Source organism: Oryx dammah, unplaced genomic scaffold, assembly GCF_014754425.2.
Source record: "Oryx dammah isolate SB20612 unplaced genomic scaffold, SCBI_Odam_1.1 HiC_scaffold_17, whole genome shotgun sequence".
Taxonomy (NCBI): Eukaryota; Metazoa; Chordata; class Mammalia; order Artiodactyla; family Bovidae; genus Oryx; species Oryx dammah.
The window spans coordinates 74,862,163-74,886,870 of record NW_024070201.1 but is presented as its reverse complement, the minus strand read 5'-3'; the positions used below and the strand labels follow the sequence as shown (position 1 = coordinate 74,886,870).

The 24,708-nt window shown below is 47.1% G+C and overlaps 1 protein-coding gene across 20 annotated transcripts in view; it reads left to right on the top strand.

The window, feature by feature from the left end:
- Positions 1-23,856, top strand: part of CELF1 (CUGBP Elav-like family member 1) — a 67,879-nt gene extending 44,023 nt beyond the window's left edge. For 5 of the 20 annotated variants that reach the window (XM_040259260.1, XM_040259266.1, XM_040259259.1 and 2 more), the window contains 13 exons: positions 3,145-3,332; positions 4,813-4,895; positions 5,440-5,488; positions 7,550-7,684; positions 8,238-8,317; positions 8,869-9,030; positions 11,418-11,493; positions 12,911-13,039; positions 13,414-13,527; positions 14,219-14,404; positions 16,976-17,119; positions 17,572-17,738; positions 17,827-23,856. In XM_040259260.1, the coding sequence (XP_040115194.1) occupies positions 3,155-3,332; positions 4,813-4,895; positions 5,440-5,488; positions 7,550-7,684; positions 8,238-8,317; positions 8,869-9,030; positions 11,418-11,493; positions 12,911-13,039; positions 13,414-13,527; positions 14,219-14,404; positions 16,976-17,119; positions 17,572-17,699 (1,464 nt within the window). In that variant the 5' untranslated portion in view covers positions 3,145-3,154 and the 3' untranslated portion in view covers positions 17,700-17,738; positions 17,827-23,856. The remainder of the gene's footprint in view (positions 1-3,144; positions 3,333-4,812; positions 4,896-5,439; positions 5,489-7,549; positions 7,685-8,237; positions 8,318-8,868; positions 9,031-11,417; positions 11,494-12,910; positions 13,040-13,413; positions 13,528-14,218; positions 14,405-16,975; positions 17,120-17,571; positions 17,739-17,826) is intronic. The other 15 variants (XM_040259264.1, XM_040259254.1, XM_040259261.1 and 12 more) reach the window with 13 other exon arrangements.
- The last annotated feature ends 852 nt before the right edge of the window (positions 23,857-24,708 follow it).

The following is a 24,708-nucleotide window of genomic DNA, read 5'->3' as shown; positions in this document are numbered from 1 at the left end:
TGATGCATACCGCATCTTGAGCTCCCTTGTAGCTCACTCAGTTGGTAAAGAGTCTGCCAGCGATGCAGGAGACCTGGGTTCGATCCCTGGGTTCAAAAGATCCCCTGGAGAAGGAAATGGCAACCCACTCCAGTGTTCTTGCCTGGAGAATCCCATGGACAGAGGAGTCTGGTAGGTTCCCAGTCCATGGGGTTGCAAGAGTCAGACACGACTTAGCAACTAAAGCACCACTACCCCACCATGTCTAACACTGCGCTTGCGCTGTGTAAAGAAGAGCTCAGTAGTAACGCGAGGAAGGAATCAGTCAGTCTGTAACTCCAGCTGGATGATGCCCACTGCAGCTTGAGTGTGGCCTGGTCATTTGCTGTGCTCTAGAAGTGCTTCTCAAGCTGGTGAAGGGCCATGTCCCATCCTCCCTCCACCCAGCTTGTAAAATACAATAAGATAATTTCATAGAAAAACAAAATAATGAGGTAAAGGCTTACATTTTGCATATCTTTTTAATATTCAGTTAACCATATGTAAAACTATGGAGTGTGATTCTTGTAGAAGTTTCTGATGGTTAAGTTTAAAGATTGCCCAAAGTTCTTAGGGGAGTCTTCTGCTTCTTGGATAGGTATACTCGGGGAAGGGTCATTCAGGCAGTAGGTGGACATGAAATGAGCGGGGTTTGGAGAGTAAAGAGAAAAAGGAAAGGCACTTGTCTGGAATGCTGAATCTCCACTGGACTTTTGGATAAATCACAAATCATATAGATCAACTACATTTATGCTTTTGCACTAAAAAGCAGTGTAGAAAATTTAGAAGTGGTACACAGATACGGAAGGAAGGGACAAACTGAGAGCCTCCGATGTAATACAAGCTAATGGGCTCCTGCCTCTTCAGAAATAGCTGTCTGCTTCTTTATGGTCAAAACATTCTAAGCACCATTTATTTGGGTGCTATGTTAACCCTCCCTGGAATAGAAATGCGATTAAAAATTAGCAGCATTTTAATAAAATATTAAAAGTGGTAATTAAAGTTGTGGAGCATGAGTGGTAGGAAGTGATTCCCATTTTTTCGCTAGTCATAGGACTTTAAAAAAAAATTCATGATAGAATGATTTCTGTTACAACATTGGGATTAAGCTTTTAGAAGTGGCTATATTTCTGCAGCAATTTGCCAAACGTGGTTTTAAATTAATAAAGGAAAACCAGTAAAACAGTATATTCCAAAATGCTTAAAAGCGGGGGAGAGTAGGTTGATCCTATGACAGTCAAATAGTCACAGGAGAGAATACCTGCTCTTTGGTCTGTGAGCCCTTTGTGCACAGCATTCATTTTTATCAGATTTAGGTGCTTAAATGGAATTGTTGAGAACAAGAAGTGCTTCCCACCCCACATCTGGGTAGTTACTTTGACCCAGGCACCAGTACCAGGCGTGACTATAAGAATACGAAATGAAGCCACTTCTGCCCTCAAGGAGCTCTCAGTCTTGTTGGGAGAGGTAGCTGGAGCCAGAGCATGCTAAAAGGTGTTCAATCCTGTAATCAAGTTGGAAATTTAATGCTGTTTGAGTCTTGATGAAACTGACTAGTTAACCTGGGGGAGAGTGTGGGGAGCCTTCATAGACACAGCAACAGGGATTGGTTTATATGAAGTTTATCTTACACTTTTTGATGTTTAGTACCTAGACATGAAAATAGCCCTGTATTCAGTTATAAGAGGTGTAGAAATTAGAGGAGGATGTACTAGATTCAGAATTCTCAAGGATTTTCAAATGCTAGTCAGAAGGCAGCAGTGGTGAGAAAACGTGCTGCTGCTAAGTCGCTTCAGTTGTGCCCGACTCTGTGCGACCCCATAGACAGCAGCCCACCAGGCTCCCCCGTCCCTGGGACTCTCCAGGCAAGAACACTGGAGTGGGTTGCCATTTCCTTCTCCAATGAATGAAAGTGAAAAGTGAAAGTGAAGTCGCTCAGTCGTGCCGACTCTTAGTGACCCCATGGACTGCAGCCCACCAGGCTCCTCCGTCCATGGGATTCGCCAGGCAAGAGGACTGGAGTGGGGTGCCATTGCCTTTTCCGGGTGACAAAACTTACTGTTTTTCTTTTAAAGAAAAGTGGTGTTTTATTTGAGGTTGAACATTAGAAAGAATACATGAAAGAAAGACACATTTGAACATGGTGATGTAATTTCTGGATTTATCAAACACTGACAAAAGTTAACCATGCTATTTGGAATGTCAGGTGTTACTAGTTTGGATAAATGCTCAGAATAAGATTGTGAAAAGGTGGTAGGAGAAGCACTTTGATTCATTCTGAATGGAAACATTTAATAGTGTAAGAGTTTCCCCCATGGTTCTTGACAGTGGCAGGGGTAGGAATGAAGGCATTTAAACAGGAGTGTTACAGATTTGGTGTGATCAGATTCGAGGAATTTGTGGACATTATAACAGTTAGAGTTGGTAAGGGAATTAACTGGTAAAATCTTGGAGAAATAGCAGCAAATCGGATTACTTAGAAGACCCTAGAATGATAGAAGACCCTAGAATGATGACATCATTGTTTATATAACAGTCATTTGTGAAAGTTTAAGAGGTTTTATTTTGTTTTGATTGGAGGGCCTCACTCAAGAGTACCAGGATTATGCATGAGACAGCAACAACCAGAGATTAATGTTCTAGTCAGTTCTTAGGCCTTGGAAGTCCTGTGCTTCTGTCCTGACATCTATTGAGAGAAAACTTTTCACCCATCATGGTGTAGATTGAGAATCCTGAATCCTACCCATAAGCAGTAGTCTTTTGTGATTTTGTGGACATTTTATAAAGTTTTATTATCTCTACTTAAAAATGATTAAAGCTGTCTTTAGGAACTTTACCTCTTAAGTTCTTCTGAGACTTCTCTAGCTAGACAAGGAGTGACTGACATTCATTTCATTAGTTAAAGCCCAGGGTGTCCTAATCAGAATGGTGCCTTTAGTTTGGGATCAGATGGAAGGGGTGGCATAGTGAGGGACGGCTGGTGAACTCTGGTAAATTGAATGTAAGTAGTGAAAAGAAGTACATTTTTTTCCCCTTACTTCTTCAGGAAATAGTTGAGACTTTTAAAGAAAAGAACTTTCTCTTAGAAACAACATGAATACATAATAGAAGTTTCATTTTACGCAGCTCAAAGAAAATGAACGGCACCCTGGACCACCCAGATCAACCGGATCTTGATGCTATCAAGATGTTTGTGGGCCAGGTTCCAAGGACCTGGTCTGAGAAGGACTTGAGGGAACTGTTTGAACAGTATGGTGCTGTCTATGAAATCAATGTCCTAAGGGATAGGAGCCAAAACCCTCCACAGAGCAAAGGTAAGGAAGGGCTTTGGATTTATGTGTATTTGCAGTCACGTGCATGCTCTGTCTCATTGCCAGAATGCGCTTGTGGTCATGGCGGGGGTGTTGGCGGGGGGATCTTACTGTCTTTTTGTTGCAGCTATATCTCCCAGTCCAAACATGTTTAATGGCTTAAAAATAAAAGAAAATCCTCATGAGTGACATCATGAGGATAATTTGTAAGTTGGATCTTGGGCAGTCATTTTCAAGATCTGTAAAGTCAAGAGACAGACTCATGTGAGTGTCTCATTTGATCTTGGTAATGGAATGACAGAAATAAAGTTGAAGTAAACCAACCACGTAGGTGGTTTTTTAGTATTTTAGCTAGGGTAAGTGAAAAGAGAAAGACTGTCCAGGTACTCGTGGGTTTTTGTTGGTGTTACAGAGGCCTTCTAGGATGGCTTAGCAACTAGGAGGGGCTTGTTTATAGATCACCTGGTTGTTATAGCCTACAAAATGAACAGGCAAGCTGCCTCCAGAAATACCCAGCAGAGGAGAGGGTTTATAGGACTGATAGTAGATGAGGTGTTAGCTTTGCCCCTAGACACATGCAGATATACACTTGTTTTCCCAGATAACCCATTTCAGAGTAATTTTCTATGGAAGCTGTTCTATAGTACGGATGTAAGCAAGCGTGATTGTCATGCTTGAAACCAGCTTAATAGCAAAGGATCTAGAGCCGAGGAATTATTTTCTCTTTGTGGCATAGTTAACCAAAAGTAAAAGGTATTCTAGTTTCTGAAAATGACTGTCAATGTAATATACAGTAATTTAAAATCTTAATTGCAGGGTGATTTAAAAAAAAATCTATATCATATCTTATGGGACTGCGGGCCTAAGATTTACAAAACATACTTATGCCCTCCGATCCCCAGTAACAGAGCACAGAGTCCCAAGGTCTCCTCAGTCAAGTGCTGTTGGGCATGTGATTATACTTGATGAGAACCAAGAGTCCAAGAAATAGGTACTAAGAGATCCTTGCTCTTAAGTCATTTTATAATTTAATAAATGATGATTATGTTTAAGGCATATGGTAGAAACTGGCTGCCGTGTAAGGCTTGTTCTGAGAAAGGAAGAGTTGTAGACCACAAGCTGTAAGAGGGCAAGGCTGAGTCTTTCTGCCCAGCCCACTGCCTGGGCAGTGGAGGGTGGGTTGAATGGCGTGGTTCTGTGACCTTTGTAAGGACAGCCATTTTGCCAGAGAAGTTATAGGAGCAGCTAAATAAGAATAAAACCAGGTGACGATAGCAATAAAGAAAATGGTAGAAAATCTTTTTTTTTTTTCTCTCTTCCTTGTTAGATTTTCTCCATCTCCCTCCCTCCCCTCTCGCCACCCACCCACCCATTTGAATAAACCCAGCCCTGGCTTTTGACTTTCCCTGGAGGAGGGAGTGCTCTCGTAAATTATCTGCTTTCAAAGGACTGGTTTGATTTCATTAAGTATTGCTTATTGCAGGGTGCTGTTTTGTTACATTTTACACCCGAAAAGCTGCATTAGAAGCTCAGAACGCTCTTCACAACATGAAGGTCCTCCCAGGGGTAAGAAACTCCTCCTAGTAAGTGGAACCGTGGTGGCTTTGACGCGTGGAGCATACTTACGGGGGGAGCGGGGTGACTGCCACAGCAACTGATGCGAAGGAAGAATAAAGGCAATGTTTCAAAGAAGATAGATTGAAAGTGATTCTCAGCCAAGAGGATTTTGACTTGTTGACTCACATTCTATTTTGAGATTCTGTTGAGGAGAGATAATGAGGCAGGCGTGAGTTCAGAGACAGTTCTTCCAGACAGTTCTTCCTTTCTTTGGTGCGTGGGGTCTCGGTTGGTTGCGTCATTGCAGCGTACGGACTCTGGTGTGGCGCATGGGGTTAGTTGCTCCAAGGCATGTGGGATCTTAGTTCCCTGATCAGCAGTTGAACCCACGTCCCCTGCATTGCAAGGTGGATTCTTAGCCACTGGGTCACCAGGGAGGTCCCCAGAGACACCTCTTAAAGCTCAGTTTTGGTATTTCCTTGAGAGTCCTCATTTGTGTTTCTGAACGCCTTCAGTGTGTGTAATCATAATATTCACGTGTCTTCCATTTTAGATGCATCATCCTATACAGATGAAGCCTGCCGACAGCGAGAAGAACAACGGTAAGCAAGCACGTGAGCGAGTCTTCCCCGAATACGGTTCCTGCTGGTGTGTTTGCTGTCCTCGTGGCGTTTGGGTTGTATTGTGCACTAATTAACCTTCTGTTGAGGTATAATTGACATACAATATGTCAGTTTCAGTTGTACAGCATGATGATTCAGTGTTTGTATGTACTGTGAAATGACACTGCAGAAAGTCTCGATATCTGTCACCATACATAGTTATCAAAATTATTATTCTTGTGATGAGAACTTTAAAGATCTACTTTCTTGACAACATTGAAACATGCAATGCAGTATTAACTATAGTCACCATACGTCCTCGTGACTTATTTTAAAACTGGAAGTTTATGTATAATAAGCTTATTAATACTTCTTGGCCTCCTTTACCCATTTTGCCTGCCTCCTTTCCCTTGCTCCTGACAAGCACCAGTCTGTTCTCCATGAGCTCAACTGTTTTTTTGTTTGAAATATTCATATTTAAATGAGAGCAATACAGTATTGATCTCTCTGTGACTTCACTCACTTAACAGAATGCCTTCACGGTGCATTCATGTTGCCACATATGTCCAGATTTCATTTTTCATGGCTGAAGAATAATCATGTGTGTGTAAAATACCCCTTTTCCTGTATCCCTTCCTCTGTTGATGGATACTTAGGTTGCTTCTGTACCTTTGCTGTATAAACATGGGTGTACATAGATCTTTCCAAGTAAGTGTCTTCATGCTCCTCAGATCAGTGTCCCAGGATGGAGTCACTGGGTGATACGGTGGCACTCATTTCAATGTTCTGACGAGCTTCTGTGCTCTTTTGCACAGTGGCTGTGCCATATCGATCCTGCCAGCAGAGCACAGGGGTTCCCTTTTCTCCACAAACTCACCAACACTTGTTCTTTTCTGTCTTTTCGATAATGACCATTCTAACATATGAGATAATATCTTATTGTGGTTTGAGTTCCTTTCCTTGATGATTAGTGATACTGAGCGTCTGTTGTGTCTCTGTTGACCCTGCATTGGAAGTATGGAGTCTTAACCACTGGACCACCAGGGAAGCTGCCCATTTTTAAATCAAGTTGTTTTTCTTTTACTGTTGAGTTCTTTAAGTTCTTTATACATTTTACTTATTAGCTCCTTACCAGATGCATGATTTGCAAACACTTTCACCTGTTCAGTAGGTTGCCTCTTTGTTGATGGCTTTTTGTTTGTTTTTTGCTATGCAAAAGCTTTTTCATTTGATGTAACACCACTTGTTTTTTTTTTTTTTTTTCTTTTGGTGTCGAATCCAAAAAAAATCATTGCCAAGACTCATGTGAAGGAGTTTACCAAGCCCAACTCACCTAGGAGTTTCATGGTTTCAGTTAATCTGTTACTTACTCAGAATTAATGCGTTTTGAGTTAAGTTTTGTGTCTGGTGGAAGATAGTGATTCAGTGCTGTAAGTAATCTGTCATCTGAGTTGTTCTTTAAAATAAGCATGGTAAATAGAGGAGATAAATAGAGTTGACAGGGAAGCATTACAAGAACATCTGAGAGTGAACTGGAATGCCTCTGATCTGCATAGTTCCTTATCAACCAGAGTAAGGAGGGGAACTAAAGAGATTCCCGCCCTAAAAATTAGGAAGAAAAGCTTAGTCCTCAAGAAGATAACCAGAATATGAAAGTGGACCGTTACATTCACTGAATGTGTGTTCTGCTTCTTTTGTCATATCAGTTAAGTGTGAACACTCATCCTTTGGTACAACAGTGTTGCTGGTGAGAGCAGACCTCGCTAAGTACAAGGCAGGATGCTGAGTACTTGGTGTTTAATACCTACAGCAACCTCCAAGGTAAACTAAGTTTCCTCTAGTAATCACACGAGGAAACAGGCACAGAATGGTTACATAACTTTCATAAGATCCTGAAGCTACTATATTTCATCTAAGTGCTCCCAATTATGATTTATAAGAGCAGGTGCTAAATTATGAAACAAAATGCATCTTAAAGTCAGTGCGGTAGGGTGGAAGGCACAGCGCTCTGCTGCGCCGCCTCCTGCAGTAACGGCCAAGCATTTGTGTTTACTCTCTCAGCAGTGGAAGACAGGAAGCTGTTTATCGGTATGATATCCAAGAAGTGCACTGAAAATGACATCCGAGTCATGTTCTCTTCGTTTGGACAGATTGAAGAATGCCGGATACTGAGGGGACCTGATGGGTTGAGCCGAGGTGGGTACACTTTTAACTTTTAAAAGTACCTTTAGTACCTTTAAAAGTACTCATCTTAAATTTGGAGTTATTTTTAATTGGATCAGTGGAAACCAGTGATCTCCAGCTGCCATGAATGATACTGTCAAGATGGAGAGGGTTGAGTATGGTGTTGTGTTTCTAGGTCCTGTCATGATTCCTGTCAGTTGATCCCAATTCCCCCAAGGAATCTGCATTCTGCACTTAAGCGTTGTGCGTTAAAATTCTCTGTTTCTGTCCTTAGAGATTCTATGCCAAAGTGCGAACACCCCTTTCACGAGAGAAACTAGAGAATGTGATTCCTCCTTTATCTGTCAAAGCACTTTCTCTCCTGTTCGTGCTTCCCTGATTTCTCCCTGAAGCGTATATCGCCTGGTTGTAACACATCACCTTCCCCACTAGATCGTGACTCCTAAAGGCAGGAATCACGTCTGTATTGTTAGCATGGCACTTGGGCACGTAGTAGGCACTCAGTAAATTTTGGTCCGATAAATCATTAAATGAGTGGATGAGCTGTTGACTCTTCTCTCACCAGGTTGTGCGTTTGTGACTTTTACAACAAGAGCCATGGCACAGACAGCTATCAAGGCAATGCACCAAGCACAGACCATGGAGGTAGGGGCAGATGAATGAGAGGGAGAGCTCCTTAGCGCGAGTGCCAAGACCACTGAGCATCAAAGCCCGGTAGCATGTATAGCATTTGCTTGCCCTCAAAGTTGCTGTGTGCTAAGTCACTTTAGTCACGTGTGACTCTTTGCAACCCCATGGACTATAGCCCACCGGGCTTCTCTGTCCATGGGATTTTCCAGCCAAGAATACTGGAGTAGGGTGCTGTTTCTTCCTCCAGGGGGTCTTCCCAACCCAGGGATCGAACCTGGGTCTCTTAGTTCTCCTGCATTGGCAGGTGGGTTCTTTACCTCTAATGCCACCTGGGAAGCCCTAAAAGGTAAGCCAGCCAAGCATCTGAAACACTGGTGCTTTCTTTAAAGTTAGCACAGTGCAACTAGTTAACCCTTGCAAATTACCGTTTGCCACTTGTGTCTGTCAAAGAAGAGACTCATTTGGCACTGAATAAAATGAGAATGCAGCCTGTGGGGCCCTGGAAAGGAGGGTTTCCCTTCACCCAGAATGAGGAATTTGACCCTTTGATTTTGGTGTTTCCGTAGGGTTGCTCCTCCCCCATGGTGGTAAAATTTGCTGATACACAGAAGGACAAAGAACAGAAGAGAATGGCCCAGCAGCTCCAGCAGCAGATGCAGCAAATCAGCGCAGCCTCTGTGTGGGGAAACCTTGCTGGTCTAAATACTCTTGGACCCCAGTATTTAGCAGTGAGTCCTTGTGGTTTGCTTTCTGCAGGCTGTGCAAGCTCCCGGCTGTTTCTTCTTTTGCTGTCCCTAGCTAACATATATAATAGCACTCACAACTTTTAGCGTATGCAAGTTTTACAAACAAATTCAGGCAACACAGTATTCTTTGTCACATTAGTCTCGCGTATGCACTGGCTCGCTCGCTCTCATCACACATCGTTGGTTATATTTTGAGCTTCTGCTCCAATTAGAGTGAAATCCTAATTTCCTAATACAAAGATTTAGAAACATGTGTCCCTGCCTGCAAGAAAAAAAATTCCTGGGGAATTCTTAGCTACTAAGTATCTCTCTCCATCTCTTTCTTTAGTAGATGTAGAGGCCATCAATAAAATTCTTCCTGAGCCTTCCATGCAGAGTATGACAGTAGATTTTCCCATTGACAGAGAGGTCGAGAGATTAACATGGACATTATTAAATGAGTATTACAGGTGTCTATTTGAGTTCACTAAATAGTAAATAGATTTCCTTTAATTTGAATTCTCTCTTGTCAAGTTTGAGTCATACAATCCAAAAGCAGGCTCTAATTTGTTAGATTTATTAGGTCTGCAGTGCATATTACAGGGGTTGTCACTGCTTTAACCCTCAAAAGAATCACAGATGGCACAAGACACTTAAAACTGTCTCATCTTTGAATCAGAAAGAACAAGTCATCTGTGAAGCTACCAAAGAAGGAAAACAAATGGTGAAACCACTAGGTTAGTATGGATAGCCTAAGAATACACACAGAAGTATAGTCATTCATTCCTCATCCTTTAAAATGTTATTTTACATGGAAACAAGAAAGGCAGTGGTTTCTGCCCTCGGTGCCAGGTTTTGGCTAATTTGATGCCCTCTGGTTTCTATGTTTCTAAAATATTAGAAGAATTATCTTTGCTGGTATTTCTCTGAAATCAGAAAGCCTAGATGGTTGTTCTATTTTTGCAGATTAAATTGTTCCTTGGTGCTAGAACATTGCTTATAAGTTGAGAAAATTCAGAGATTTTAGTCTTCTGCCAGAATGATAATGCTTTGGAAATTATCTCCATGGCGTGTGCTTGCTTTTCTTAGAGAGTTTGGCACCTTCTTTTAATGAAGACTCACCTTTTTGTTGTCATTGCCACATCTAGCAGGCACATGATGGTATATGTTGAGAGCTGTGGCCTCTTTGTTTCAGTTAAACATGATCCCCGCGCTAAGAGCTGGTCTCGTTTAGGGAGGAAGTGCCAAGTACAGTATGTACAGCCTACTAGTTGGGACTGAGCCCATTGGCCAGGATATTGAAGAAGACAGAAATAAAGACGTGTGAGAGTGATGGGCTGCGGACGTGATAGCATGCCATCATTAATTAGGGTGCACTAGAATGTGTCAGCTTGAAACTAGAGCAGTAGTTCTTAAATCTTCCAGGTTGTGGAGCCCTTTGAGAAGCTGATAAAATTCTACGTGTGTACACTTTTTCATCCTGCTTCTGGAAGTTTGTGAACTTGCCTGAAATGGCTGTAGACTAGAGAGATTCGTGATGACAGAGGAGCCAGGTCAGCTGTTTCTAGGAATGGGTGACAGATTGAACAGAGGGTCCAGAAGCAAGAGTATCAGCCATTCAGTGATGGGGTTTAAATGGAACAAAAGGTTCCAGCAGGTTGCTTAGATCAGGGTTCCAGTTTGCTAGGTATAGGGTAAGGCCGTGGAGATTCATAGCTTATGGACAGGTCCTCTCGTTGTATTTGTTATGGAACACTCATGGAAAGAGAATGTTGCGTGGATGAATGCAGCCTGAGCCATCATTTGGTCATCTGCAACAGTGAGGTGAATGGGGCTAGATGAATGCGTAGTATTTTAGTCACGACAAGGTTGATCTAGTCCCAAGTTCATCGTGGCTGGTAAAGGATACTCTGAGAAAGAGCCTGAAATGGTCCCATTTGGCATTTTAAGTAGTCAGCTAAAGTAGAAATTAGGTCTCCAGATGGGAACAGCCTATAAAATAAGGTGTATGGACCTGACCAAGGAGGATTTGGGAGAGAAGTTAGACATGGCAGCCACTCGTCTGCAGACGCTCCTGAAGTGGGCTGCATGGCTGCCTGAGCTGAGCTCGGGTCTCCCCTCGCGCTCTGTCCTCTGCTGCTGCACTGTGTTGCCAGGGACTCGGGCCTGGCTTAGGACGCAGCTGACATGGCCATCCTCTGCAGCAGGGCTTCAGCTGTGCTGTGCTGTCATAAGCCTCGTGTTTTTGTTGTGTTGGCTTGGGTTCTTGTCTTCGACTTTCTTCTCTCTGGGGGCCTCTGCACTCTCGCTTTGCTGTGCTGTAGAGTTATCCCAGATGCAGAACCAGCCCTCACTCTCACTCTTGTTCTGTTTTTTGGTGTAATGTCTAGCTTTATTTGCAGCTCCTTCAGCAGACTGCCTCCTCTGGGAACCTCAACACCCTGAGCAGCCTCCACCCGATGGGAGGTAAGTGTTTCACTGCTGCAGAGGAGCAGCAGCCACCAAGCCAACAGACGCAGCTAACAACAGTCTTGAGAGTTTTCTACTGCTCGTGCAGAAAAAAAAAAAATTCCCACTCATTACATAAACCTGACATTAGATGAACACCCTGGGACTCATGCCTCCTCTCTTGAAGGCGGCCCATTTAGTTACTGGTGTCATAATGCTCTGCAGCTGTCTGCTCCCCACCCCTGTAAGTCTCTAGTAAGAAGAGCTGTTAGTACCTGCAGACTGTCTGCAGCCACTTTGATAAGGAGAAAATTGCACAAATTATTTCCACAATAAAGTGACTTTTCCAGTGATTCTCAGAGGAAAAGTCTAAGATGGCTTCTGTGTGTATGGCTTGCCCTGCAGCTGCTAGAACCTCAAAAGTTAGTGCCTCATACATGTTACTCCTTAGGTAATTACTATGTTTGGTGTTAACAAACACCAGAAACTTAACTGACAGATGATTAACAAAGACAGCTCCACAGACAAACCTGAGGCCAGGGACAGGGCCGCTCCAAAGCCACCCAGCCCCACCCCCCCCGGCAGTGGGACACGGCTAGGCAGGTGCATCTGAGGAAGGGCTACTCCTAGGCGAGGTGCAGCGTGCCACTGGGGAAGTCTGATGGAGTCATTTTTTGTCCCAGGGACTCAAAGGTTGCTGTGTTTTCAGAAAGTTGCCAGATTGTAAATCTGTGCTGCACCCTCTCTCTTCTCATTAATTCCCCACCCCTGCCCATCTGCCTTTCCACTGTCTAGTGAATCGTTTGCCGCACGTTGGTGCAGTTCAGATTTTTTGCTCTCCTTTTGCCAGTGTTGCTAGGTTCCACTTGGAGGTCTTCTCCTCGGAGTTTGTTTTCTCTTGTTTTTCTGATGATTAGCCTGCTATTGAGGTGGTGGTTTTTCCTTTGTTCTCTCTGCTGTTGCAGTTTTCACGTGTCGTCCCTCCATGGTCTTCTGGATCTCTGCTACATTTTCTGTTCGGTTCGCCTCCACTGCAGAGCAGACCCCCTGTAAAGCATGAGGGAAGGCTCAGATACAGATGCATTCTCTGCCTCGGGCTTTGCCGTTGTTCTCTTCAGTCTGCCTGTCTCCGTGGTAGACCACGGAATCCACCCCTTTTTTCCTGATTTTCTAATTGCCCATCCATTTATTAATGCTCACTCACTTGGGCTGGCCTGCTATTGTATTAGACATGTCGTATCTGAGGAAATGTCTAGTTTCTTAATGAGTTGAATGGTATCTGAGTCTTTTTGGAGCTCTGCAGTATTGCCTGTAAGGCTTATACCTAGAATAGTTCCACTTTGGGATGAGCCTTCTGCCAGCCTGCACGGTCATCGCCGGAGTGGATGTAGGGCACTCTTACCTGCTGGCTGATCGCTTGCTTTGGATGTTGCAGGGTTAAATGCAATGCAGTTACAGAACCTGGCTGCACTGGCTGCTGCAGCTAGTGCAGCTCAGAACACACCAAGTGGTACCAGTGCTCTCACCACGTCCAGCAGTCCCCTCAGCGTACTCACCAGTTCAGGTAAGCATGTGATAGCGGCCAGGGGCCCTTGTGGGCCTTGGGCAGAATCCCACATGAGGGTTATGTTGTTCTGGAGAATAGTTAACACCGATTTCCAAAGGGGTCAGATCATGAACAGTAAAGTCTCAGATGTCTTCTTCTGAGTTAAGAGAGCTCTCATAGTTTTCAGTTAGTTGTAAGCATCACTTCTATGTACTGCAGGAGCATGTTGTTACCAGAATCATTCACTGGGGCGAGCAGAGGGCGGGGGACTTGGTAACCGAAAGCCTCCCTATAAAGAGAATGAAGAGTTGAGTGACACAGCTGGTGCTTTGGCTCCTGTTGACACGGGAGGGCAAGTGTTGGTTTGAGTTTAACTGGTGGGTGTCTGACAGCAGGGTCCTCACCGAGCTCCAGCAGCAGCAGCTCCGTCAACCCCATCGCCTCCCTGGGAGCCCTGCAGACATTAGCTGGAGCAACAGCAGGCCTCAACGTCAGCTCTTTGGCAGGTGAGGGCCAGTCCCTGGAAGTCATCCAGTCACTCTGTGCAGGTAGCACATTTTAAACTACTTTGGTAGGGACACTTAGAGTGAATGATGGGGGTGGCCCAGTGAAGTTAGAAATGATCGTGCGGTTTTGAGTCAGACCTGATCCTGTACCTTAAGACCACCTTTCTAAGGGCATTTTCTCGTCTGTGAAGTGGGATTAGAGTTCTCTGAGGACTGTCAGGTAAAATGAGAATCCAGTGCAGTGCTGAGCACATCACCTAGTACAGCGTCTGACCGTGGTACACGAAGTAAGCGCTGGCAGCTATCCCGATAATGGGACTCACCCACATCTGCCGTCCAATGTATGCACTCGTTTTAGGCCCCAGGCCTGGGACTGCTGTTGTACCACATTCCATTCTTAGGAGAAAATGGCAGCGAATCCAGAGAAGTGGGGCAGGTCACGTGTCAGTGGTATCGCTTTTTGTGCGGGTTGGAGGATGAGCTGCCTCTGGGTGTGGCCGTTTAGAACGTCCCCGTTAACCATGGGCCCTGGTGACTGTCCTGAAACCTGACCCGTCAGATGGCTGTTCCTTCTCAGGGAGAAGCTGAGGAGGAGGTGACAGGGTGTACTTGGGCATTTGTCTTTCGCATCAGTTGAGTCTTTCCGATCTGTCGATCCTCCTCCCCCACCCCCACCCCCACCCCCACCAAGGGATGGCTGCTTTAAATGGTGGCCTGGGCAGCAGCGGCCTTTCCAACGGCACCGGGAGCACCATGGAGGCCCTCACACAGGCCTACTCGGGGATCCAGCAGTATGCTGCCGCGGCGCTCCCCACCCTGTACAACCAGAGCCTGCTGACACAGCAGAGTGTCGGCGCCGCTGGGAGCCAGAAGGAAGGTGAGTGCGGGGGGACTGGAGTCAGGGCGGGGTGGGCACACTCTCTGCACCAGCGCTGAAGGGCAGGCAAAGCCCAGGAGAGCCACTGAGGTGGTGAGGCCAACACTGCTCTTTGGCATTGTCGAGGGTGGACTGAGAAACTGTGGGCTGCACTGGAATGTGTTCTGGTTGTGTCTCGTCTCAGAACCTCTGTACGCCCTCCTCGAGTGGGGCTACAGCTTTCAGGCGAGGAAAGATACTGGCTTCACTGTGTCTGGTGCAGTTTGGCAGTCTGTTTTTGAGAGGAAGTCTTCTCTCTTCTTAGAAGTCTGCTGAAGGATGTCTTCTCTCTTAGAAGTCTGCTAGAGGATGTCTTCTCTCTTAGAAATCTGCTAGAGGATGCCTTCTGTCTAGGTGTCCCCTTAACCCTGTCAATTGGCGTTTTCCTCACTTTCTCATCTGTGCTTTTCCTTACTGAGGACAAACAGAAGGACGATGAGACAGAGTTACAGCCCGTGGGCTGATGGAGTGGGGAGTAGGTGCTTTGACACAAATGGTATTAAATTCAGGAGAGGCTTTCTAAGCAGAAAGAGGCCCGAAAGTGGTTTGTGTGAGTAGAAAACCCTGCTGACATCTCTGTGCTCTTATTTGATGAGTTTTCATAGCCTGGAGCTGGCAGGATCTAAGCATTCATGTAGGAAAAGACGAGCATCCTCTCTTGCTTTAGCCCCAAGGAGCTCCGGTGCAGCACGCCCTGCCTGCTCTAAGCTGGACATTTACCACCTGCCCTGGGCTGTGTTGACAGGGAGCTCTTGGAACCCTGGACACAGGCGGTGAGCAGAAGCATGAGGTGTTCCAGGGGTGCTCTGAAAAATAACGCACAGGAAAGCGGAATAGAGTGCCAGAAAGATAGCATTTTCCATAGAGGTTTCTCCAAATTGACGTTTTAAGCGCAGACCTTAGGGAGGGAAGGAGCGAGCCATGTGTGTATCTCGGGGAAGAAGAGGAATGGGGCGGAGGGGCAGCAAGCGCAGAGACCAGGAGGCAGTTGGTGCCACAGTATCTGACGACAGCAGGGAGGCCGGGGCGGCTGGAGGCTGACTGGACTGCCACTGTAATAAAACTCTTCTTCAGTACATGGTGTGTATGTACAACAGGCTGTACCCAGCGTTACAGAGAATGCAGTAGTGCCATTTGCAGCAACATGGACGGGCCCTAGAGAGCGTCATGCCGAGTGAACTAAGGCAGAGAAAGATGAGTGGTGTCGCTCATATGGGGAGTCTTTAAAACCTGCTACAGATGAGCTTATTCACAAAACAGGACGAGTCACAGATGTAGAAGACGAGCTTGTGTTAACAAGGGGGGAGGGGTAAGGAGGGGCAAACAGGGAGCCTGAGCCTGACACACACCCACCGAGACACATAAAGCAGACTGGTACGGACCGCTGTGCAGCACAGGGACTCTGCACAGTGCTCTGAGGACCTGTATGGGGAAAGAACCTCCAAAAGTGGATATGCGTGTGTATACGTATACCTGATTTACTTAGCTGCACAGCAGAAACTAACACCACATTGTAAGTCAGTTATACTCCAGTAAAAATACTTTTTAAAACTTTTCTTTCGTTAGGAAGTCCTTGAGTTGAAGAGGAAAACATACTCTGTTTTTGAGCTTTGGTTATTTATCATATATAGTGAAAGTCGCTCAGTCATGTCCAGCTCTTTGCCACCCCGTGGACAATACAGTCCATGGAATTCTCCAGGCCAGAATACTGGAGTGGGTAGTCTTTCCCGTCTCGAGGGGATCTTCCCAATCCAAGGATCAAACCCAGGTCTCCCGCATTGCAGGCAGACTTTTCACCAGCTGAATCACAAAGGAATCCCAAGAAATGTGGAGTGGGGAGCCTGTCCCTTCTCCAGCAGATCTTCCAACCCAGGAATCGAATCGGGGTCTCCTGCATTGCAGGTGGATTCTTTACCAACTGAGCTATCAGGGAAGCCTGATTATTTATCATAGGCATGTATTTTAAACATACATGTTTACTGAGGCACAATTTCCTTACGGTAAAATTCACCCTTTGGTGAATATAGCTCTGTGAGCTCTGCCGAGCACATGAGTCATGTTCCTGCCGCGATAGATGTACAATATCTCCATGACCCCTAGAAACTCCGCCCTGTCTCTCTGTAGTCAGTCCCTGTCCCACCTGCCTCTGGCGACTACTGACCTCTTTGCTGGCCCTCTAGTTTCTAGGCACTCTTTTGAAACCCATTTTACTTATCTCTGCTGTGTTTTTTGCTCCAAATGCAAGTCTGCCTGCTACTGTCCCAGCATGCCATCCTCCCACAGGGTCAGATTCTGCCCTCTGCCGGTGAGACAGAGCGTGAGAATGGTGAACTGGAAAGAGGGCAGGAACCTGTTTCAGAGACTGCCCTTCAGCTCCTTGCTTTGTGTTTGGAGAATCTTTTTAGTTCTCCAGACACATTTCTGTGTCTTGGGGATGCTGAGAGTTTTAACACAGGTGGAAATGGGGCTCAGTTGGTGCAGGGGAGAGTGTGCTTGACCCTGATGCCGTCTCAGTCAGTGGGAATCTTGCAGGTCCGGAAGGAGCCAATCTGTTCATCTACCACCTGCCCCAGGAGTTCGGAGACCAGGACCTGCTGCAGATGTTCATGCCCTTTGGAAATGTCGTGTCTGCCAAGGTTTTTATAGACAAGCAGACAAACCTGAGCAAGTGTTTCGGTATGTTGGTGTTTCTTCTGGTGTGGGGAGGGTTGAGTGTTCTTACCAGTGAGCGAGAAAGAGAAGGGGCTGACAGCAGGAAGAGCTGAGTTTGACTTTGTTTAGCTTTAGTTTAACTTTGATTTGAGTAGATTACATTACCTCGTTTTGAGCCTGTTTATTTTTTCATTTCTCTAGTGGGAATGGTGATTTGTACCCACACTGTCGCTCCAGAGGTAAAAATAATGTCTGGAAAATGGCTTGGCCAAAAAATACTTGAGGGTACTGTGTAGATGTCAGCTGATACTGTTAGGAACCTGATTTGTTTCATGTGATGTAATTTCAAGAAGTCTTCCTGCTGAGAAGAATTGAGATTTGAGACTCAGCTCATGTAAGGATCCTGCTGCATAAGGAGGACTGAGGCTGTCCTTGCCTCTTCACGCCCCTCACTGGGTTTCTGCTCGGACACACAGGTTTTGTAAGTTACGACAATCCTGTCTCGGCTCAGGCTGCCATCCAGTCCATGAACGGCTTTCAGATCGGCATGAAGCGGCTTAAAGTGCAGCTCAAACGTTCGAAGAACGACAGCAAGCCCTACTGAGCGTGCTCCCCTCTGAGACTGGAGTGAGAGGGTCTTCTGGTAAGTGGGGGAGGAGCACCCTTAATGATTCGAAGCCCTAAGGCTGTGTGTTGACAGCCCTGGACCCTGATCCCTGCCACTCTCGCAGGCACAGCTTGCCCTGAAGACTCAGCTACTGCCTTCTGTGGGAATTTCGCTTCGTACAGAGGACAAGTTTGTGCTTTGGTTTCCAGTGTTTTACTTTGGAGTTTAGGTGCCATATCCTGAGTTGTTTTTTTTTTTTTTTTTCCTTTATTTAAAAGTTTGCTGTGTTTGTAACCAGTGTGTGTTGAGAAGGACCAACATCAAACTGCCCTGGGGGAGGAGGGGAAAATGGAGAAACATTAAGAAAGAGGATCAGAATTTGCCCCAAACTATCCCAAGAAAGAGGACGAAGTTAGACGAAAGTGGACCCCCAGAATCTTCCTGAGCACGAGAGTGGGTGACGTGAGAACTGATACCCAAGAGCTTTTGGGGGGCATAGCAGGTGGGGTTGGCTTTGGAGGAGAGTGACTTGAAACCCGGCAGCCCTGGGAGCTGGAGGCTGAAACTCCTCCGTAACCGCCTTCACTGGAAAGTCTGCATTCTTGCCAGCGATTTTTTAGATTCTCATCTAGGATTTCTGCCCGCTTACCTAAGAAGGGGTAACAAGTCTCTGGAAATAATGCACCTATTAAATTAGCCTAACATGCAAAAAGCAGGGATTTGTCATCCGTTACCCAGCCAGCCATTGGTGTTGGATCAGCCCTTCCTTCCTGGCTGGTGGCTCTTAGGAAGAAGCAGCCAATCAAAGGGGTCATGTAGTTTATTTCAACACCAGACCGATAGACCACGGCCCATGTCTACCAGGCCCCTTTAAAGAAGGCTTCTCGGGAAGACTGTCGGGTTTCCTGTTTTGGAATTGACCACAGCAAGGAATGTCACTTCCACCCCCAGCCACAGTTTTCTCGTGAGGGTAGATCCAGGAAGGGCTTATGGGATCTGGCAGAAGGGAGCACCTCTCCTGAGCAGAGCGATTAAAAGCTGTCGCTGGGGGAGGAGGAGCCTGCTTCTCGGTGTACCTGAGTCCTAGCGTCCCTTTGAGCCGGTGCTGCATTTCCCGGTGGCCAGCACCCAGTTCTTAAAAGGATTAAGCAATCCGCGGTTGCCTCCTTGGTTGAGATGGCCCAGGCGTGGCGTCTGGATGGAGACAGGCCCCTCTTCTGCCCCTTCCAGCCCCGTGCTCTGCTCTTGGTGACAAAGGCGACGGCAGGACGTTTACAGCCTCCGTGTGCGCTCAGTGTTCATTTACCTCAGTAGGACCCTGTTCATTTTTGTCCTCGTGCTTACAGTCAGCTCCCTGCTGCCTCCCGCAGGTCTCACTCCTGCCTGTGACCCACACAGCCTCCGGGCTCTGCCTCTGCTCCAAGAAGTGCTGGTAGTGGGGAGGCCCGGGAAGAACCCGCTGTCGGGAATGTGTCCCTGGGCAGAAGTGGCCCTGTTAGGATATGACCCGCAGCCAAGGCCAGGGACCGACCCTGGGGTCCTCAGCCTCACAGACGTCAGCCCTGCCCCCTAGCGGCAGAGGCGAGATCACAGGGGTTGCTTTGCTGTCAGTCAGACGGGGGCGCTCTCCTTGCCATGCTGTCCTCAGGCCTCAGACAGCGTTGACTGGCTTGCTGTTGTGCGGGTAGTTGGTGGTGGTGGATTATCCCATTGAAGCTGGGACAGCTGTTCCCTTCTCATAGTGATAACTTGGGTCTGTTGTCCTCTAAGAAACATGAAACATACTTCTTAAGCTGAACCACGTAAACTTGAATTCTGCGCACTGGGAGAAATGTGTCCTGTGTTTCAAGGATAAAACTGTTCCAAAGGCTTCCAGGGTCATGATGGGATTTTTTAAATAAATGCAAAAAATAAAAATAAAAAAGAAAAAAGAAAACAAAAAAAAGAAAAAAATGCTAGGTTGGGGAGGCGCTGTTCTGAATCCCAACCGGCTGGAACCAAGAATGTCGTTTCTATTTTTATAGAAGTTTTATACAGCTCCGGGGTGGAGAATATTTATTACCTAAATTATATCTCTGGAAAAGGCCAGGATTTTATAGAATCCAGAATGTGATTGTTGTACACACAGGGTGCTGTGTATGATTGAAACTACTGACTTTCTGTGGCCGTCTGCAGCCCAGCTAATCTGCCCAAGGGGGAGGCGTTAACGCTGTGAATTGGCGGAGGAGAGAGCTGTGCTCCCCAGGTTGCTGCCGGTCTCACCTTCTGTTCTGTCTTCCTCCTTGGCCCGCGTGGGGTTTTCCAAAGCCCGGAGCTCCACTCTGTGCCCACCTTTGTCCCTGTCCCTCCCTCCTCCCCCATTTCACTGTTACTTGCATACCTATTTGTCCTGGGCTCCGAAACCCCTTTGCTATTGGCATGAAAGTTAAAGGAGTAATCCGCCTGCCTCTGATACCAGACCCCGAGGTTTCCTACCTGCCGTGGGTTCCTTCGTCTGCCCCGGCCCCGCGAATTCCCACAGCAGCGCCGCCCTCGAGCACAGTTCTCTCCCCGGGCCAAAGGTGGTGGTGTGGAGAAGCTGCTCCCCCTACAAGTCTCACGGTGTGAAAGGGTTCAGCTCGGAGAGGGGAGACTCGCAGTCAAGTCTTAAGCAGTCCTTTTCTGTCGTGGGGGGTTCACTTATGTAAACGTGTTTTCTGCTGTAGTTTTGTTTCTTCCTTGGGTTTCATCATGAAATTGATTTGCCTTGAATGCAGCCAGACACTGTCTCCTGGGTCCCACAGGAGTGGCTAGGGCCCTCGTGGAAGCTAAGAGCTTGGATTTCTGGCAACAGAGGGCCATCTCTATAGGAAGGGGGAGAAATTCTGGCCCTCTCCCCCAAAGAATTCGCACCCCCCGCCCCTCCCACAAGCCAGCAGCTCCAGCTGTCTCCGAGTCTCGACCAGGAGTGAGACTCGGGAGGCTGAGGCTCTGCTCCGCCCGAGAGCTGCTTTTCGGATGCTTTTCAGATGCGCTTGGGCGCTTCTGGGGAAATCCAAGCCTTAGGTTCCCCGTGTCTCTGGCAGTTGGATGTTTTCTTGGTGTCCTCCATGTCCTTTTTGACTTTCCCGTGTCCATTGTTAGCATGTGCAAGAGTTCCGTCATTGCCCAGCCTCCCCTGCCCGCCTCCTCATTTCAGGGCTGTACACAGTGAGTGTTCCTGTTCTCTCTCTCTTTGTTTGGATGTATTGCTCTGTGTAACTCAGTGGGTCTCCCTCTTTCTGGTTTGTTTTTTTTCTAGATTCCTGCCGTTTGTTCATCGTTGTGCCTAAAGCATGTCGATGTGGCGTCAAGTACATCGTCCAAATCCCTGTCTCTTCAGCTTCTCTGATGCTTGAACTCTCACCTTTGACCTTGTGTTGACCTTTGATGCTGATGTGTATTTTTATTATGTTTGTTTCTTTCTTTGTTTTTTCTTTTTTCTTTCCTTTTTTTTTTCTTTTGTGCTGCCAAATTGGTTTTGCTAGAACGACTGCTGAAGGGGAAATATTTAAACTTGCATTTGAATATAAAAAAATCTATTTTTCTAGAACTTCATAAGATAACCACTTGATTTTGTGATTCCAATTCTTTGTAATTGTCTTCAGAGCAGCCCTACTAGCACATACCGCGTGGTGTTTGTATTTCTGTGAACACACAGCCAGTCCGCTTCTAGGCTTTGTTTCTCGGTGTGTTTAGTTTTAAAGACAACTTTGGAGTAAACAATGAAATAAAAGATGTCACTAAAACCTTTGAGGCTCCTGAGCACATTTTGCTGGTACAGTTTGTAGGGCTTGAGGAGACCGCATGTGTTCCTATTTTTGTTTTTTATGAGTTCGCAACTGCAGAAAGCCCCTGAACCCTTTTTCCTTTCTGACCACCGGCTGCAGCTGGGCCCAGGCAGCCCCCGCCGCCTGTGGCCCTGCCGGGGAGCGCCCTTGCGGGGAGCCTGCGGGCCCCCGGCCCCGCCACGCCCGCCCCACGACTGTTCCTGCCGTCTCCACAGCAAAATGTGATGCTTCGGGTTTTTTCTGTTTTTGTATTGTTTTTGTGTTTTTGTTCTGGGTTTTTCCCTTCCTACTAAGATTGTGCCCAGAAACCCGAGCTCTGCGCGTTTCCTGCTGTTTCTTCACACCTCCGTGTTTATCACCTCCACCTCTCTGTTTTCTATAGTTTGTGCAAAAACTGACCGATTTAAAAGGGTTTCAAAGAAGCTGTTTTAAATTGTTGTGGGGTTGATTTTCCCCGGGTTGTGCTGTTGTGTTCCGAAGCGGCAGCTTCCTCCTCTCTCGCCCTTAGAGCGCACGCCTGTGCATTTAGACTGTCTCCCCACCAGGCCTGCAGGCCTCGGGGGGCCTCTGGGGCCGGCTGCTCTGCTCAGAGACGGGTGGGAAGGGGCTCCAGAGAGGCACAGGAGCAGAGAGAGCACCCCGGGGCGGCTGTGGGCAGCAGGAGGCTGAGCGCGCCAGGGGCCCCAGGCCTCCCTCACCCCCGGAGGCAGAGAGTGCCCTGAGCCTCTCGGAGGCGGGCGTGCCTGCACCAGGCGCCAGTACCCCTGCCAGCATGCTGTGCAGCCCCCGCCCCCACCGCCCCACTCTGGCTCTTCACTGCAGCTCTGCTCTTGCTTAGCTGTTGGGGTGGGGGTCAGGGCGGTTTTTTTGTGTTTATTTTTTTTAACTGGGTGAAGAGCCAAATAGCTACTGTCCCCGGGTGCCAGGCAAGCCCCGGTCCTTGGTTCCCTGAGGGGAGCCTGCCCTCCTCTCTCGGGGCACCATCCAGCCTCAGGGTCTGCAGGGACTTGAGTGAGAATGTGCACGGTGAAGGGCGAGGCCAGAGGAGACGCGAGGTCGCAGGGTGGGTCTGTGGAGGTCAGAGGTTGCAGGGGCGGCGTTTAGGATAGCTTCCACCCAGGCCTGAGCGGCTGGTGGGCGAGTGAGCGAGCTGGGAAGTAGGGCTGTCCAGGGAGGGGCGGGGAAGGTAGAAGCGCTGTCCGCTCATCCGCGCTGCAGGTGATGAGGAAGGGTCTCGGCAGCGTCTTTGCCTGGGGACTGGGCAGGCAGCCTAGTATTAGCTCGGGGGCCCCTTAACCGGAGGAGAGGGTGGCCAGGTGGAGGCCCAGTGGATGGTAGGCTGCTTCATTTCTTCAGAGGGGTGAGTGGATGGAAGGAGGCCAGGAACCCCAGCCTGAGCGAGACCGCCGCGCACCCCACAGTCTGACTGCACAGAGCGGCCTCTGTGGGCAGAAGGCACCGAGGCTCCCCTTCCTGTGTATTCAGAACCCATGTTTGCCAATATATTTTGCTTTCAATTCCAAGAGGAGCTCTGGGAAAACCTGTGGATAAAACCAAATGCCAAATGTTGGACGTTGTTTCCTTTTCCTTTTTCTCTCTCTGATTGTTTTAATTGTTTTGTGGTGGTTTTAATGGATTTGAGACCCTGGAGCGGCAGCTGCCTTTCTGATTTCCAGCTGCTTTTTGTGAATAATTTAAAAAGAAAAAAAAAAAGAAACTTTACATTTTGGAGACAAACCTGTGTGAGTTTTTTATTGGTACAAACGTTGTATTTAACACTAGGGGTTTTGTACAGTTTTTTGCCTTTTCTACTAGAAAACAATGTAAAGTGATTTCACAATGTGAAGAGAAAAAATTGCCACTATGACCAAACGCACAGTCTGTTCTGCAGCAACAACGGGATTCAATCAACTCAAAGTCGTGATTCAGCCGTAGAAATGCTTTTTCTTTACCTTGTTTGAGCTTTTCCTTTCTTTCCTGTTTTGATTTGCAAAAGAAAATGTCTTTTTTGTGTGAACTTGTGTTGTACTATGTAGAAAATTATGGATTTTACTTTAATGGTTTAAAAAAAAAAAAAAGGCAAGAAGAGCCCCTGTAGCTTTTCTGACCTGATCACAGAGTTTGTGTAGTGGATTAAAAAAGAAAAAAAAAAATTGTTACAAGTTTGGAGCAAGGGAGTATGTGTTTAAAAGGAAATCTTCCTTTTTTGTGTGTTTTTCCTTTTGTCCCAATGGGGAACCTAAAATCTGTTTTAATTGCACAGACACACGGACAAAAAGTCATTTTGTATCTGCCAAGTGTGGTACCTTCCTTTGTTTATTTGCTATTAAACTGTTTGAGAAGAACTGCCGTTGTCTTCTGTGTTACTGATTGTTGGGGCAGGGGTGGCCTTTGGGGCAGACCGGCCTTCCTGAGGAAGGGTTGGGCACTCTAGTATGGTTTCACTTTGATGTACCTGTTCGTATCCAGTAGGACCACCCCAGACTCCTGAAAGAACAGGATTTCTTCCAGAAAAGCGCCTTCTGTACGGATCCTGCGTTCTTCTCAGCAGACCCACTAACCAGGAGGCACTTACACAACTTTTTGGCAGCCTTCATTTCTGTGCTTCTTCCATTGCCAGTAGTGGCCGCCACCCTGCAGGACTGGCCCAGACCTGTGAGTGCAAGTCCCTTCCTTGGCTGCAGGGTTCCTGCCCCCAGGGAGGCAGCCAGCGAGCACCAAGGTGCTGCGTCAGGCCTTCCTCAGTCCAGACCAAAGTGCGTGGCCTCCTTTTCCCCTCTTTCTGACCTTAGGACAAGGTCACATTTCTAGGATTTCTTGGGTTTACCTCTCGGTAATTCTAGATCACTTTCTGAGTGAGGCCCATACCGAGGCTTCCCCTCCTGCCTCTGTGAACTGTGGATGCAGTCAGCCCCTGGGCCGGGAAGCTTGCCCCCTGGCTGAGGCATGAGCTTGTCTGCCCCTTCCTACCGCGGTCAGCCTCACTCCCCTGGGAGGCCCATCCTTGTGAAGCTGGCCCCTGTGCAGGGGCCTGCAAGCAGCTCTGGCCAGTAGGTGGGCCAGGCCTCAGCCTTCTCATCAGACTGGCTCTGTGTGGGGTGGGTCTGGAGTAGCGTTTGCCACAGTGGGTTGTACTGGGTGCTAGTCCACCAAGTGTTTATGCAGTCATTGTCCCAGCTCGTGTTCACTGACCGCCG